General features: G+C 30.8%; 2 protein-coding genes across 3 annotated transcripts in view; both read left to right on the top strand.

Moving 5' to 3' along the window:
• The window catches only part of LOC130446416 (uncharacterized), a 36,286-nt gene extending 21,933 nt beyond the window's left edge, over positions 1–14,353 (top strand). The window contains exons 3-4 of the mRNA XM_056782669.1: positions 2,264–2,451; positions 7,527–14,353. Of these exons, the coding sequence (XP_056638647.1) occupies positions 2,264–2,409 (146 nt within the window). The 3' untranslated portion in view covers positions 2,410–2,451; positions 7,527–14,353. The remainder of the gene's footprint in view (positions 1–2,263; positions 2,452–7,526) is intronic.
• A 2,252-nt stretch (positions 14,354–16,605) lies between these two features.
• Positions 16,606–18,351, top strand: part of LOC130446574 (formin-2-like) — a 53,650-nt gene continuing 51,904 nt past the window's right edge. For both annotated transcript variants that reach the window (XM_056782920.1, XM_056782919.1), the window contains exon 1: positions 16,606–16,748. The gene's annotated coding sequence lies outside the window, so the exon portion shown is untranslated. The remainder of the gene's footprint in view (positions 16,749–18,351) is intronic.

Here is an 18,351-nt window from a genome sequence, read left to right as displayed (position 1 = left end):
AAAACAAAAATATAAAATTGGAAAAATTATAAATGATTTGCTAGAAAATTGAAAAATAAAATCTAGAATTTTGGAAGAGACGTGAAAAACTAAAAAAAATCGTAAAAAAACCTAAATCCCAAAAAAAAGATAAAATTTTAAAAACAAAAATGGGAAATTGGGATAATTATGAGTGATTTGCTGGAAAATTGAAAAATAAAATATAGAATTATGAAAAAGAAGCTAAAAACTAGAAGAAAAATCGTTAAAAAACCTGAAACTTGAAAAATAGATAAAATTTGATAGACAAAAATAGAATATTGGAAATATTATGAATGATTTGCTAGAAAATTGAAAAATAAAATATAGAATTTTGAAAAAGACATGAAAAAATAGAAGAAAAATCGTAAAAAAACCTAAATCCGAAAAAAGGATGAAATTTTAAAAACAAAAATATAAAATTGGAAAAATTATAAATGATTTGCTAGAAAATTGAAAAATAAAATCTAGAATTTTGGAAGAGACGTGAAAAACTAAAAAAAATCGTAAAAAAACCTAAATCCCAAAAAAAAGATAAAATTTTAAAAACAAAAATGGGAAATTGGGATAATTATGAGTGATTTGCTGGAAAATTGAAAAATAAAATATAGAATTATGAAAAAGAAGCTAAAAACTAGAAGAAAAATCGTTAAAAAACCTGAAACTTGAAAAATAGATAAAATTTGATAGACAAAAATAGAATATTGGAAATATTATGAATGATTTGCTAGAAAATTGAAAAATAAAATATAGAATTTTGAAAAAGACATGAAAAAATAGAAGAAAAATCGTAAAAAAACCTAAATCCGAAAAAAGGATGAAATTTTAAAAACAAAAATATAAAATTGGAAAAATTATAAATGATTTGCTAGAAAATTGAAAAATAAAATCTAGAATTTTGGAAGAGACGTGAAAAACTAAAAAAAATCGTAAAAAAACCTAAATCCCAAAAAAAAGATAAAATTTTAAAAACAAAAATGGGAAATTGGGATAATTATGAGTGATTTGCTGGAAAATTGAAAAATAAAATATAGAATTATGAAAAAGAAGCTAAAAACTAGAAGAAAAATCGTTAAAAAACCTGAAACTTGAAAAATAGATAAAATTTGATAGACAAAAATAGAATATTGGAAATATTATGAATGATTTGCTAGAAAATTGAAAAATAAAATATAGAATTTTGAAAAAGACATGAAAAAATAGAAGAAAAATCGTAAAAAAACCTAAATCCGAAAAAAGGATGAAATTTTAAAAACAAAAATATAAAATTGGAAAAATTATAAATGATTTGCTAGAAAATTAAAAAATAAAATCTAGAATTTTGGAAGAGACGTGAAAAACTAAAAAAAATCGTAAAAAAACCTAAATCCCAAAAAAAAGATAAAATTTTAAAAACAAAAATGGGAAATTGGGATAATTATGAGTGATTTGCTGGAAAATTGAAAAATAAAATATAGAATTATGAAAAAGAAGCTAAAAACTAGAAGAAAAATCGTTAAAAAACCTGAAACTTGAAAAATAGATAAAATTTGATAGACAAAAATAGAATATTGGAAATATTATGAATGATTTGCTAGAAAATTGAAAAATAAAATATAGAATTTTGAAAAAGACATGAAAAAATAGAAGAAAAATCGTAAAAAAACCTAAATCCGAAAAAAGGATGAAATTTTAAAAACAAAAATATAAAATTGGAAAAATTATGAATGATTTGCTAGAAAATTGAAAAATAAAATCTAGAATTTTGGAAGAGACGTGAAAAACTAGAAAAAATCGTAAAAAAACCTAAATCCCAAAAAAGAGATAAAATTTTAAAAACAAAACTAGAAAATTGGAAAAATTATGAGTGATTTGCTGAAAAATTGGAAAGTAAAATATAGAATTTTGAAAAACACCTTATAAACTGAAAGAAAAATCATGAAAAAACCTAAAACCCAAAAAAGAGATGAAATTTGAAAAATAAAAATGGAAAAATTATAAGTGATTTGCTTGAAAATTGAAAAATAAAATATAGAATTTTGAAAAACAAGAAAAAAAATTGTAAAAAACCATATTGTATAACTGAATATATGATTAACAGATCTTAAATGGTTCTAATCAGGAAGGCGAGATAATTTAGTCTTGTTTAGAATGTTTGTTTTCAATGAATATCACGAAACCGGTCCTCTACAAGCTACATAATCAATCTTAACTTCACGGAAAGTATTTTCACAAACATAATATTATTTGTTTTAAATTTTTTTAGGGCGATCGTACCAGGGGATCAACGAAGAAATAATATGGGTCAGTATAGGAATGGGAATAGCGATCGCTGTACTTATAACGATAGCACTTTGTTATATAATGAGAGAAAAGTGTATAGAAAGGAGGGAGTATTATATAACTGCATGACTTGTGGCACCGCAGCAAAATCAAGAGCATTTCACTATAAAGGTAATAAATCGAATCATACGAGAATTGATCATTTTGATCTATTTCTGTCGCAAAGGGTAAGCGATAAAATAAAAACGCTGAGGGTAATTGCACCAAGGTGATAATCATGATAAACCACTCTGTTAGTGATTCTCCATTGCACAGAGGGTCAAAAATAGAAATATCTACTCAAAAATCAAATTTTTAATAATTGCTTTAATTTTATTTCACATTATACATATAACTAATCTGGTTAGTCTAAGATACTATTATTCATTATTGAAGTTTATCAAAAGACAGAAGATTGGCAATGCCCTGAAACTGATTGTCAACGATTTTTATCTAATTCCGCAATCAAATGTGACACTTTGAGTCACTACTTGACATAAGGAAACATCATAACCTCTTTATATAAGTTATGAAAAGTAGTTATGTAAAAACTTTACGTAACTGTTTAAATCTCAAAGAATAATTTATTAATTACTGTGAAAACTAATAATCATTTCGTTATTTAAACTTACAATTAACTCATTATTTTAATTTGATAGTGTTTTAATATTTATAAACATTAGAAACAACATTATTAAAGAGGGAATTATTTCAAGTAAGTCCATTTTATAGGTGAATATTCTCTTGAACTTTTTAATATTAATGTTAATTTCATTTGAAGCTGTAATATCTACATATATACCAGTGACTTAGTCCACAATGTTTTCTAGTCTTGGACTACACTGTTGTATTACCATCCTGGGTAAGCCAGGAGGGACGCTGACGAGTTTGAAACAATGTCCTGTCTATCCTTTAACATTAGGTAGACCCAGATACGTCTCCTTTAATAAACAATGTGTATCAGATATTAAGTGGACGTATCTGGACTTTGTAAGTGAAAAGACTTTTGTGATTATACACTCAAATCAAACCAAAGCCCCAGATTTGTATATTACTTCAAACTTCAAAGCTTCACTCTGTAGTTATCTAGTAAAAAGCAAACAAATAGAGTGCGACTTAAATATCGACCTCCTTCTTGGAAATGATTTAGCTTTGATCTTCTAAACGTACTTTAGTCTCAAAATTTAGAATATTTAATAAACAGAGACATGCTTTGATGATACACGCGCGCTGAACTCAGAATCAGGCTTCATTAGAAACTTCATTTCTCTTAATAATAAAAAAAGTACTGGGTGGTCAACTAAAACGGACGTAGGCCGTATCTCAGGAACGGATTTTTTCACAAGAAAACAAAAAAGGCCACGAAATTCACGAGGAAACTATTTGAACGTATTTGAAAATATGAAATTGAAATAGCAAAATTTACTCTTTTTGGTCTCAAGTTATTTTAAGAAATGTGTAAATACCAAGAATTTTTATTCACACGTATAGTAATCGGTTTGAAGCACGTTTTATATATTTGAAGTAGTTGTCCAAAAAAAAAAAAATGGAATTGCCACAAAGATCTATCTGTATTTTAGGAGATCAGAACTCGTATGTCAAATAACAAATTTTCCTTCTTTCTCAATTGTTTTATAAAATGATCAATCTACGCCTATGGTAAATCAAACAAAATTGTCGGTAAACGGTAAAGGTTTTTATGATCTGCAATTGATATTTGAAGAGCTATACATTTATAATAAAAAAGCTAAACCCTCACTCTGTGTTTTCCTTGACCTCACGAATGCAATCGATATAGTGACTGATTCGCAATCGTTGGAATCTTTGCGGGTGTTTTGGATTCCGTGGAGGTTTCTTTATTCCTACTTAATAGTCATAAACCAAAATACCAACATAAATAACCATGTTATTGGTCCCAATCTCTTCACCCTTTATATAAACAGTATTCTCTAACAATACCTAGGCGGAGTTATTCTGATCTTCTGTGACGAAATCGTTGTATTTATGGAGGAACTCAAAATGTAAGCAAAATATAACATAGTCTAAAATATCTGATCATGAACCTGTAAATCAGCTGAAAATATTAACGAAACTGAATCGCCTCCTAATAAAAATCTCATTTTAGGACACATAACATTTTTTGAGTAATTTTTCTTTCCCTTAATAGAACTTCAAAAGGTGTAAAGTCACTTCACGTTGCAATATATATCTTGTCAGTTTTCTCTTTCCCATTTGTTTTGAGACGATGACCGTGTTCCCTGCAGAGAAAGGCAATTTATTCTTGGAAAAAGGAGTTTCCCCTATCTGAAATATAATTTGTTATGAATCAGGGTTATTCATGTAATAGTAAAAACAAATTTCAAACATGAAAAATTCTGTCATGTATTTACAATTAAGGATTCGGTGGACAAAATCGGCCAGCGTCATTGATTTCTATTTGCACCCATACATAACTCAAAAAGCTGCTCAAACCAGAAAAAAGTTACGGAAGCGTAGAAGCAGCTTCCCAGGAAAGAAGAGGCTGTTTATTTCTAGGAGATAGAAGAACCTCGTTTTCCAAGTTTTCAAATTGAATCTTTAGTTAAAAATTGACTTAAACATTATTCTATCAAATTTTATAGAGAAAGTTTGAGAAGAAAATTTGACAGTGAATTCTTTCAATTGACTAACTACAAAAACTCAGATCGATAATTTTAATTTTTCAGTTCTGGCCAGTTTTTTAAGATATTTCATCACTGCGCTATGGCTAAAACGTTTTTTGCATCTGTGAAATAGCCTGACTCAATGTCTCTTCGGGCTTATGAATCAGAGCTTTCAAATTCTAGAGAAAAACATTTAGATTTGATTCTAATAAATGAATTTTAAATGACATGTTGTCATTTAAATGCAAATCAATTGTTGTTAAACCAACAATCTGCTAACACACTTTTTGTACTTCTCATTCAATACCTTGATGTTTTCGTTTTTTTTCTTCTAAGCCACATGAGTCTAAAGAACAGGATGAAATATTACAGTTATGCATTGAAGCTAGTTTTGAAATGAATAAACTCCAATGGAAGAGAGAAAATTCCATTCTGAACATCCCAATAGTTCAATTTATACGAGAGCCGTTTTTTTCTTGTCGAAACAGGTTATCTGAGACGACAGATTTGCGTTGTTGGCCATTAAGGCCATCTTTAAACTTTCGACACCATCGCTCATGAAGTTTTCCCTATACAAATGACTCATTTTCCGATGGATTTTTGCAGCACTATGATCCTCAGCCTGTAGAAAACGAATCACACTTCGCAATTCACACTTGGCGGGAGAATTAATAATGGCGGACATGTTTACGTGGCTGTAGCACAACGCCGACTGCCAACTGAATGTCTACAAGAGTTTGGATTGAACATAAGTAACAAAATAATAAAATGTAGTAGGAATGATTGACACTTGTTCGTCACTATAACCTAAAGACAACAATGCTTTAAGTAAGCTTAGAACGTTTATTCAGCTTTGACCTCGACTGTTATTTCAAATACAGATAATGTGTTTATCTTTCCAAAATTGTTTTGGACTTATAAAAACAGGCATCTATAGAAAAAGTATGGTGTACGACACGTGAGGAAACAACTTATATTCACTTGAATGTACAACAAACTTCTACGCAATTATTATATTCAAATATATTTAAAATTTAAATTTCTTTAGCTTGTTAGTTTTTAGACATTCGAGCTTTTAATGGTGGTTATTCGTTTCCATTCCTCTCATCCCCAGTAAAATTTGCTACTTCAGGTGATCAGGTGATCCTACCAACACGAACCTTGAACTCTCTACATACCTGTACCAGAGATTTATGTCACATTCTTCTTTATCCCGTTTGTTCTTCAAACTTTCTATTATTAACTTGAGTACTTTCAAACCAGATGCTTGATATACTTCTATGGAAGAAAAGGTCTCACATAATCCTGATTTGTACCCCATAATCATATTTGAAACAAACATATTTTCTCGTCTAATCTAATTTCTATTAACTTATCTAATTGGAAGATTGCTGTTTCTATCCCTAGCAAAATTGACATATTAAAATCATGTCATGACAGTGAATTACGTGCCCATTTGGACTTATCTAAAACTATTTCTCATATCTCTGAACACAATTTTCGGTTTTTGCTTCTTGTATAACCCAAAATTTACCTAAGGCTGGTGTTATGGGTCATTATAAAGATATTAATTGTCCATATCAATGGATTTTAGTGGATTTGATAGATCCTTATCCAAAATCAAAATCTGGTAACAGCTTCAGTAATTATTGATTGGCTCACTAAATTTTATTTTGCAGATCCAATGCCTCACGTAACTGCTAAGGGTATCCTGAAGTTTAGAGAAAAAGTTTTTCTTCTTTTTGTTTTTCAAAATGTTTGAATGGCATGTTACACATTTTAAATTTCATTACATAATAATGTAAATATTTCCTTCAATTTTCATATATTTACCTAAAAGTTCTTGGTCTTTTCTAACCATACATAACAATACAAAGAGGTTTGGACAGGCTAAAAGCCCTGTATATGACAGATTGCAGTGTACACCTGGTATATTTATTATATCTATATAAAAGTTGTTTCATATGAAAATACTCGAGGTTAAACTTGAGAAAATATTTCAACTGTCTACTAAAATAAGTGATAGGCTCATGGATTTTGATATTCTGATGATAGAAAAATAGACTTTAGGTGTATACAGTAACTTTATGAATATACTGTTTTTCATGTTATCACAAATCATATGTTATAAATAATATTGATAACGAATTTTTTTATGTAACTACAAACATTTCAGTCTCTGATAGGTCTATGGATTGAAAATGCTTTATTATTTTGATACTCTCTTACACAGAAAAATAGACTATAGGTGTATACAGTAATTTTATGAATCTACTGTTTTTTATGTTATTACAAATCATTATCTTATTTTATAAATAATATTGATAACAAATTTTTTCACAAACTACAAACATTTCAAAGTCTTTGGTAGGCCTATGAATTGAAAATGCTTTATTATTTTGATACTCTCTTATCCAGAAAAATAGACTCTAGGTGTATATAGTAACTTTATGAATATACATTTTTTTCATGTTCTCAGAAAACATTATCATATTTCATTCAACGAATTTTTTTATGTAAGTACAAACATTTCAAAGTCTCTGCTAATGATCTTATTTTTTTTAGTGCTACACGTAACATCCCAACAATCCAGAAGTGTCTACAGAAGAATATTTCTTATCAAGACGAATTGCGAAAACAGTATTTTGAAAAATATTGGTTGTTCTACTACCAAAAGCTCTCAAGCTTTCATTTCAAATTACGTTGAAGATATAAACTTCAGATTATTTTTTGTTATGATTTTACTCATTTTCAGTAGAAATTTTCTTGAATAAATGACTGTGATTAATATTTATTTTCATAGAGTAACTGCTATTAAACTGTAACAAAAAAGGTACTCGAAAATTTGAAATTATTAATCAATTGGATTAACTTCGAAATTAATTTAATTAGAAGCAATAGGCATGTGTTTATACCATTTCCAATTTTTAAATGTACTTTCCTAAATTGGAAAGAATACTTTGTATCATAGGTTCAGTATTTATTTTATGACGTCACGCAATATGGCGGCCTTACTGAAATGTTTAAACTACCTACAACATTTTTTAATTTCCAATAATTTATAAAAACAAAAAAGTACTCGGAAATTTGAAATTTTGAATCAATTGGATTACTAATTCACTTAGAAGCAATAGACACGTGTCAATACCATTTCCAATTTTTAAATACACTTTCCTAAATGGCATTCATTTCTCTTTTCGAATTTTGTTTAATATCATTGAGGTAGCTAAATCGCGTTTCTCCAACTCATATTTTAAATTGCGAGAATAAAAAAAAATTTTAAATCGATAGTATAAATTGTATTCTCAACTTCATTTATAAAACCCTCAAAACTGTTGAGAAGAATTCGTGATGAATTACATCGGGGATATTACATTAGAGCTCCCTATAGCGATTTGTTTAGAGAAAGTTCAGCTCAATTGGAACGAGCCTAGCGGCGATGTTGACTGAAAACTAACAAGTTTCATGAGAGACACCTCTAAAACTAGTGTAAGGATCGCGAAGTTAACCGGAACGAGGCATGTTTCAATGATGTCTAAATCATATTTAAAATATAAGTGAATTGATTTAGATTCAAAATACAAAACTTGATATGAATTATTTGAAAAATAAATTCCCGAAACATTATAAGAATTAACTCATTTAATTAGCTGATATAAATATGTCAGATGCAGATTACGAGTTTGGTTACGAAAAAGGGTTTTATTATAAAAATTATTCTACATTCGAATGCTTCCCTTTAATGTACTCCCCCCCTCGCCACACATCTTTCCATACGTTTTTTCCATTGATCGAAGCTGTGCTGGAAGTCTTCTTTGGTGAGTGCCTTTAGGATTTCTGCCGATTTTTGCTTTACCGCTTCCATCGACTCAAATCGGGTCCGTTTCAAAGCAGATCTTTTTCTAAACTTTATAACCTTCAAGGAAATCTGAGAGCCATTGACGCAAGAGCTTTTGGTCAGGAGTCAGATTTTTTGGCACCAACTTTGCATAGAATTTTGTCATGTGTAATTCGTCATCTAAAATTTTTCTAGCCGTTTCTTTATCGGCTTTTACAGCCACGGCAATCATCCGGATGCTCATTCGAAGACCTGCACGCTCAATTTTGTTGAAACAGTCACAGGGTGACCTGGGCGCTGGTCATCTTCAATACTCTCTCGGCCATCACTGAAGATCTTACATAACTCAGAAACACGTGCACGAGTTTGTCTCCATAGGACTCTTGCAACAATTTATAGTACTCTATCTGAATTTTTTTCAATTCAACGAGAAATTTGAGATTGATACGCTGCTCCTGTTTTTTTGTCACGCGTGCTGAGAAAAAAAAATATTATATTAGTGTTTTGGGACGTATATAGACAAGATATCTGGAGATACCCAAAGCACTACTCGTTTTGTACGTACTAAGGCGCCCTCTAGGTTCGCTGTCTCATTATTTGATAGCCAGACCTCGTATTTGCTTTTGTATTATAGTAAAGTATATAACCTAACCCCTTCGGTTGGAGATTCTTTCCCAGGAAGTGGTATTCGGCCTCAGTTGAAGTATATGAATAACTGTGTAGTATAAACCAAAGTCTGTTTATTGAAAAATATAGTAAACTAAAACATATTCACGCATAGTGCACGTGATCAGGGTTGGAAACGTCAAAGTCCAGCATGTCACAGGACCGCACTCAACACTTAGTAAATAATTTGTGGTTTTATACAGCAGTGAACGGTCAAAATATGGAACACATTCATTTAAGAAAAGGGTATTGATAACTTTTTTTGAGATTATATATATAGACCGTGGTATATTATGATAGAATGTGCACGTGCTTATCACGTACTGATCATTGTTTTGGTTTACTATAATACATAACTATTATTTTTGGTTTGTAAGACACCGTTTCGACCTTCGCTTGAAAATGTAAAAGAGGAATTTCTTAAAGTGTACAATCTCAAAATTTAATGAATGGATTATGACGAATGGCCAAAAACTTTTGATCGATGGTGTACGTTATATACATATTCCACATTGGTCATGAATATGAAGATATCAGATGATAGATATTTTTTCTTCCGACCAACAAGTTGACCCCAAAACCTCTCGATGCCTCAAAATATGCTCCCGTTTTTAAAAGCGCCAATAAAGCTTCCGTTTGACTCTGAGGGGTCAAGTATATGACATTTTTCTGGAAAATAATGAATAGAAAAATTTTAATGGGAAAACTAAACATAAAATATTCAAGGTTCAATTATTGGAAAGAAAAACAATATAAAGATAAATTCAGACGAAAATGTTATTTCTGAAAAATTCTTCATTATATTATATATTTATAAATTATGCTCAAATATACCTACATGATTTAGAAGTAGAATAATGTGTGTTTAGGGTATATTGGTAGAGTTTTGAGCTAGTATAGGCTATAATCATTTTTTTGAAATATTGATTGTGAAAAAATAAGTTTTGCATGTGAAAAAAGCGCACAATAATAAGCAACTCTGTAGTTATTAAACTTGAAAACAACTGTAAATGACTAGAAAATGTATATTTTTAATTTTTTTTTGAAAAATATATAACTTATATTTAGTTCACACGAGGCTGGTGAGGTTGGCAGCCAACGCTGGTTTAGTATTTGCCTTGTGTAAGCCATACAAGCGCTGGCGGCCAAAGCTGGAGAAAATAGAGCGCCCGTAGCGAGTAGCCTCCGCCCACATAACCCTTTTGTTTTTGTTTTTCTAGTATAATTTGTGATGGTTTGGAGACACGGTGAAAATTACTCAGGTTTTGATAACTCATACCAGTTGCTGAGAACATTTAACGTTCCTTCCAATTTTAATTTTGCTGGTAATAAATCTCTCATCAGAATGTCTTAGCGCTGAATCGAGCTCTTTATAAATGGAAGTAGCTCATCAAAGTTTCCAGCAGTAACCTGCAACGCCAACCTGTACTTAAAAGGATCTACTAATTTTAGTTGTTACAGCAACAAGCACAAGTTCCAGTTATAGGTTTTGTTCCTAATATATCAATCTTAATATTGCAGAGATGCTCTTTGAACATTTCTTTTTCAGTAGAATTTGCCGCGAAATCATTATTTTTTAACTTCACACGTGTATATACCAGAAGGAAAATCCTCAAATAACAGGGGCCAGACCAGCGCTGGCTTGTCTCCAGGACCGACGTCAGCATTATTAGCTTCGTATAAACTCTGCTCCTGCTTCTAGCTTGACAATTTGGATACATGGGATTAAACAAAGATGGAGAGATCCTAAATAAAGATAGAAAACTATTTCACGACGGAACGGCTCTTTGCCGCATCGATTTCGTTTAAATTATAGGGGCTTAATTAAGGGTTTGGGGATAAAAACATAAATAAAAATTGTTTTAATCCAATTATGTGCACATTACTCTATGAAATAATGATTATCACGCTATCAGCATCCAGTTGGTTCGCTTTCTTAATTTTTGTCATTTTATGTTGGATTAAATTATGAAATACTGAATTTGGCATTCGTCAAAGTTTGCTCAAAATTTTTTTCCTTAATTATTCAATTATAGCGGCTTTCCAACCTTAAGAATTTTGCCAAAAAAATTCTTAGACTTAAATGGAATATCTTTGCATAATGAACAGTTGCCAAAATACTAAATTTCTAGATCTAACTTACTCTTTTCCATATATTTGGAATGTAAGAGGAATTTCCGAAGGACAAATGTATGCTGAAGAACGACCACGAGAAAGTATCGTCAACCACACCAGTACTTTCGAGTTGTAATTGGAATACACTTCTAAATATATAAATATTAATCATCGATAATGATTTCCAAACCTTTGGCGGGCGTAAACTCGTGTCATTGAGACTTCAAGTTTGGATTTTTGTTACATTTCTTACTTTTCAGAATATTTAGGTGCCTATCTCTATTTTTGAACTACATTCTGAATATTTATAATGTTGCTTACATATTTTTTATCAATTTTAAATTTTCTGTCTAATTTTCGTATACTACCCCCCCTCAATTTTCCATAAACCGTCTTAACCAAAGCTTCTTCTAGCTGATAATGACTTTACCTGTCGTAACAAACCGACAGATGTCGTAAACTATTTGTCTGGATATTCCCATTCTAACAAAGTGATTAACCGTAAACGATTTCTTCAGATCTGGACTTGTCAATTATTTGGCATTCGAAGAGTGCTTACTTATCCCGATTTTGATGTTAACCTACGACTGAGGTTCGTGAAGTGCTACGTTTGGTAGGTGCTTATCTAAGGCATGGAAGACTGAACATTGAAGACGACTGTGATTAACAAGTTGAAGGTTTTCCTTAAGGTGTCTTGGACGGCTAGATTGAAATTCTGAAGCGCAACGGCAAACAACGAGATTCATATGAAAAGAATTTTTGCACCTACTGATCGAAGGTAAAACTGAAGGAAAGAGGGGGATCGGAAGGAAGGAAATATCTTGGCTATGAAACATCAGGCAGTTCACAGGACTATACGTTATACAATCCTTAATACACATCGCAAGAAATAGAAAAGCGATGGAAAATGTTATCGCAAATATCCATTCATGGATATGCATTGAAAGTTTTCTTTTAGATTAATGTTTATACTTGGGACATTTAAAAATTGCTAAATTACAAGACACAATTAATTATAATAATATAAGTCAACGTCTACTTAACTTGCTAAGCTTTCTAAAAATCTACTGACTTTTTGTTCCCACACCCTTATATAAATTTTTTATGTCATACTCCATCCTCCAGACATTGCTATTCCACTTATTATATGTTTTATTATGCTCCTATTAACAAAATTTAATGTGCTTGTTATTATTTATAATCATTATTATTATATTTATTGTTATTTTCAGGAAATTATCGGTAGAGTGGACTTTTTAATAGTATTGTATAAATAGAGTTAACGGCCTAGTAGGTAGATTTAAAATTTGTCCTTATCTGTGGACCAATATTTAACCAAGATTATGAAAATTAGAAATAATGTCAATTGTATTGTTTTGTATTAAATAGTTAGTATATTGTGACACTATCTTAAAATCACCATTGACTATAATCGAAGCTATTGATTATAATCATGATCTTGAAGCGATACTAAATAGCCCAGTGTTTACATCCGAACCGTTAAACCCACTTCTTTTAGAAAATCCAGAATGTTGGATTGCTGTAGCTGCCAGATATCTTCGTCTTCTATTTCATTCGCTCCTAAATGTGGTGATCTGGAGGTTCACACTTCGAGAGAAAGTGGATAGAAGTTCCGTCCTCTGTGCACCAAATTCTGCATGTCAAATTATCTTAGTCTAGTGTCTATTGAGGCTATAGCACCTCGATATTCTCTGGTTATAGTTTTCCAAGAGAGTCTTTCCCTATCCAGCTCATGTAGGTTGTCCCAATAATTGGTTTGGCTCCTATCTATCTCTTTTTTAAATGCTTTTTCCATTGTTCTGTAGCTGATACCACAGAAAAGTTCAGGTCCATGTAGGGTAACTTTATTATTCTTGCCTAGTTCGTTCAAACGAGTTCGGATTTTGTGATATTGGAGCTTGAAGCTCTAATCCCTACTTGACTATCGGACATGATATGATGATCTGTTGTTTGCGATGATAGATAGAATTGGACAAATTCTGTCGTCTGCTGCTTTAGATCCGTCCGTATACCATTCAATGGTATTTCTGTTTATTTCATGTATGGTGTTTCGATCCCAATTACTTATATAGATTAGAATTGAGGCTAAATTTTTTCGTGGATTATCCTGAGGCATGTCCTATTACTGGAAAGATAAGGTAAAACAACCCTTATAATGTTTAGAGACGGAATCCCCAAGGAAAAACCGTCTGATGTTTGTTTGAAAATATGAGACTTAAGTGGTGTTGACTCAAGCATTAATGCAAAAGACGTAGCTACCGCCGTCTTTCAAAAATGTATCAAACTTTCTTAAACATAGAAAAACTAAAAAATCTAAAGCCTATGAATTGATGAGTATCTAAGATTTAGAAACTTTATTGTAGACACGTTTATAAAAAATTGTTATAAAATGGATTGACTTAAATGTGAAATAATGGCGGGTTTTGCGGTTTTTGGAGGTGTTTCGAAAATTTAGGAACGTCAAAAAATAAGAGCATATATTTTAGACGTCTATACTATATCTAACGAGCTGTCAGGTTCTTCACATCAAATTTTTTTTATTCATTGTACAATATGAAATATTAGAAAAAATTTAAACTTCAATTTATACCTACATAAAAGATAGTGAACCTATTTTATACATAATTTATGATAGCCTCAATTAAAGTCGTTGGTGTTCCTGGTAAAAACGAACCTATATTATCTATTATTAACATTTTCAAAACATAAATCTGTTATTTATTCTTATCTGCAATAAATTATGTGGTTCATGAACTGATTTGAATGTTTTTTTCGGCTTCCACTGAAGTTTTTAATTAGACTTGTTATTTTTTTTATGACGCCATCAAGTAACTACGAGCTACATCTAGAAGAATGTGGACCATGTTCATTTTACAAAGTAACAAGACTTTAGTTAATAAACACTCACTCAGAATAAATTTTATTATAAATAAGGATTGTTGCGAAATACCATTCAATGAATTTATTTGATTCAATCGTAATTAAGTTATTTCATTCATTATAAAATTGTAAAAAGAATAAATAAAGTTGTCTAGAAATATTAAATCAGGTTCGAAATATATAGTTTGGGCTGTTTTTTGTGAAATTTTAAATAATATACAGGGTATAAAATTATATAGCGACTAATACTTGTTGGATTTCCATACAAGATGTCCTCGACCCCTCATTCTTGTAATTCGGAGATTTATTAAATTATATATAAAATATAAATTTCAATATTTGAAATAACTTCAAAAATATTATTTCCTATTTTTTTGTTTACTTCACTATTTACAGAGTGAATACAAATGAATGAAGACTTTCTAGAAACCCACAGCTTGGACACTGTAGAGCGTCGGTCTAGGTAATAGCAGGAAACTGCAGTCTTCCAAATCCAAAAGGAAAATTCGAAAGTATGGGAATTCGTGTTATAAATAGTATTTCACCCCCTCTGGTTCCTAATATTATACGGCTTTTTTTTTAATGACATCCCTTTCAATCTAGTAGCATTACAAAGTTTCGTTGATTTCGTTGACTTAAATTACGAGTAGTATGATAGACACGCCAAAGATCAAGTAGAATTGCAAGTTGTTTGGATATAAAACCTTGTTGGAGATTCAACAGAAAGTTTATCTGATTAAAGAAACCATCTAGTCATTTATAGATACTAAAATTATATTATATATATATATATATATATATATATATATATATATATATATATATAATATATATATATCGAGTTTGCAATGGTAAGTCAAAATTGGCTGCATCAGATACAATTATACCTTTTGCTTAAGAATTATGTTGGATAATTCACCACTCCGTCTGAATCCTGACGGTAAACTATATGGATTGGAAGCTTGTTTGGGATTAACCAGAAAGTTCCTCTGAAATCTGCTGATGAAGGCAACAATCTAGTCATTTATAGATGCTAAAATTAGTCTTTCACAAAATCATGAATCTTCTTTCATATTGAGGTTGTAAACATCAGGATAGTAGAATAATTTGAAAGTTTTTGATACTGATAAAGAACGATGAGTAGTTCTTTATTATTAGTACTAACAGCTTTAATATCTAAATTAGTTGATTAAGTTGTTAGAGACAATGTAATGTTTGATTCGGACTTAGAGTCCTGCAAGGATAGGTCAAAATTAGTTGCATCAAATACAATTACATCGACTGCTTAAGAAATCTGTTGAATAATTCACCACTCCGTCTGAATCCTGATGGTAAACTGTATGGATTGGAAGCTTGTTTGGGATTAACCAGAAAGTTTCTCTGAAATCTGCTGATTGGGGCAACATCCTAATCATTTATAGATACTAAAATTACTTTTTTACACAACCACGAATCTTCTTTTATAATGAGATTTTAAACATCAAGATAAGAGATGGATATGGAAGTTTTTGATACTGATAAAAAACGATAAGTACTAACATCATCTAAATTAGTTGATTTGGTATGTCAACACGTAGGAGACGATATACGAGGGCAACTCAAAATTGGCTACCTTAAAATAAGATACTTTTTGTACCAAAAGAAGAAAACTCCGTTAATTTACTTCAAGCCCGTCCAACTGAAGACTTTGAGGAACATTTATCTCGCAAATAATATGTTGGAGGGTGAAAAGCCGAAAATTAGGAAAAATTACAGCGTATAATTTTTAAATAAATACGCACGCAACAGATATTAACGTCTTCCAAGACATAATGAAACATGTTGGCTAAAAATTATGCCCAAATAAGGAGGATGAGCCTATCAATTAATTATATTCATCAAGATTATTAGTTGTAGAGCCGTTAATTATGTAACTTATGACATACGTTATGCTGAGAAATAAATATTATTATTGAAAAACATGTCTTGTTTCTTTAATAAGTTAAAAACTTTTCAAACAACCCTCGTACTTCCTCCCATATAGCAAAATTGATACCAAATTTCCTTATTCTCGATTCTGTTTGGTACACTGTAATTTCATCATAAAAATATCTCATATTACCACACTAACTAAAAATATCAAACATTGATAGTGATGAAACAAACATTGATAGTGACAATGTACATAGTGTTTTCGTTTGTAAGATCATCACCCAAGTTTAATTATTATTATCCGTGGCTGTGTGACAGTGATTCAAGTTGGAAACATTGAAAAAATTCCTTTACAGGTAATTATTTGGTTCAATATTCTTTTAAAGCTGTTAATTAAGAATATTCAATATCTTTTCGGAAACTCTCGAAACTTATAAACTAATTTAATCTTGTAATTCCACTTATAGAGTGAAAGCTAGTACCTGCTAGACATATTTTTTTTACATGATCTCACTGATGCAGGAAACAATGTTTTGGGGTTGACTAATGCTGCCTTCGGTAGGTATTATATAATCTAGAGGCGTAGTACACACGTTGAATTATGGAAGCTATAATTTACACAGAGTATTCAAATGACCATTCCATAACAAAGTCAATAGTTAAAAGGGCAAAACTATCGTCCGAAGGACTCTAGGAGGATGAGAGTCATTAAAAGATGACCCACGTACTGGAGATCCTGTGACGGTTCCAAGGACTTACATGAGAGAACTGCGTCGAACATAATGTCCACGAGGACCAAAAAAGTGTAATTCAATCAATTATAACACTATGGTCTGTTGGAATGATCTGAGATCCAAGAGATATTCCATGGAAGATCATCGAAGAGGAAATTCCGTGCCAAAAAGGTCACGAAAATCACCAAAAAACTCTCGACAATATCATATCTATCTTTTTGATTGACTTTAAGAAATCAGATACAAACGTGAACGCGGCATATTACTTTAACTTATTAGTTGCGTCAAAAAATATTCGAAAAAAGGCGAGGTAGGATCAGCCGCGATGTGCGCTTGCTTCATGACAATTCTCCAGTCCATACTGCCTTGCTTTCGAAAGCTACTGTACATGAATATCGCATCACAGAGATTGAACATCCACCATATACCCCAGACCTAGCCCCGTTCGACTATATCTTGTAAGATATTTAACAGTGACGATGAAATTAAGCAGACGGCGTACAAATATTTTGACACTAAAGACGCATCATATTTTTATAGTGACATACAAGCTTCAGTTGGACGTTTTAGGAAGTGTGTGGAAATTTATGGAAAATATATTGAAAAATAATCATAGTTTTTTTATTTATAATATTTCTATATTGGGCAAAGAACTCATGGATCGTACTAGGTGTTATACTGTTCCACGTATAAATCATAATTTTCCAATTAAATATTGGTAATTTTTCGCGCATATAGGGTTTGTTTTTTAGTGCTCCGAAAGTACTTTAAGGATAGGTTGGGTTAGGGTAAGTTAGGTTAGGTTAAGTTAGGTTAGGTTAACTTAGGTTAGGTTAAGTTAAATTAGGTTAGGTTAGGTTAAGTCAATCGTTGAAAGCTGATCGGGAAACATGTATGTATTTCTTTAATTTAATATTATAGGTATCAAGACCGTGACAGTTATGATGGAAAATATGTGTCTTCCCCCTTAAAGTACTTTCGGAGTACTAAAAAACAACCTTTGACAGTTCACGTTTGAATAGTCAAATTCTTAATTGACAAGAAAATTTTAAATATTGTGGAAGTTTAATTTCAGAAGCAATAATTCACTTTTTTGAAAAGATTATATTATATTAGCTGGTGATTTGAACAAGGAGTGCTTTTTTCTAAAATTGTTTAACAATTTAAAAGAAAACAATCATGCTGAATAAAATAAAGTAAGATATGATAAAATATATGATAATTA

The sequence above is a fragment of the Diorhabda sublineata genome, chromosome 7, assembly GCF_026230105.1.
Source record: "Diorhabda sublineata isolate icDioSubl1.1 chromosome 7, icDioSubl1.1, whole genome shotgun sequence".
In the NCBI taxonomy this organism is placed as follows: Eukaryota; Metazoa; Arthropoda; class Insecta; order Coleoptera; family Chrysomelidae; genus Diorhabda; species Diorhabda sublineata.
Note: the sequence above shows the minus strand (reverse complement) of the source record. Positions and strands in the feature narration are given on the sequence as shown.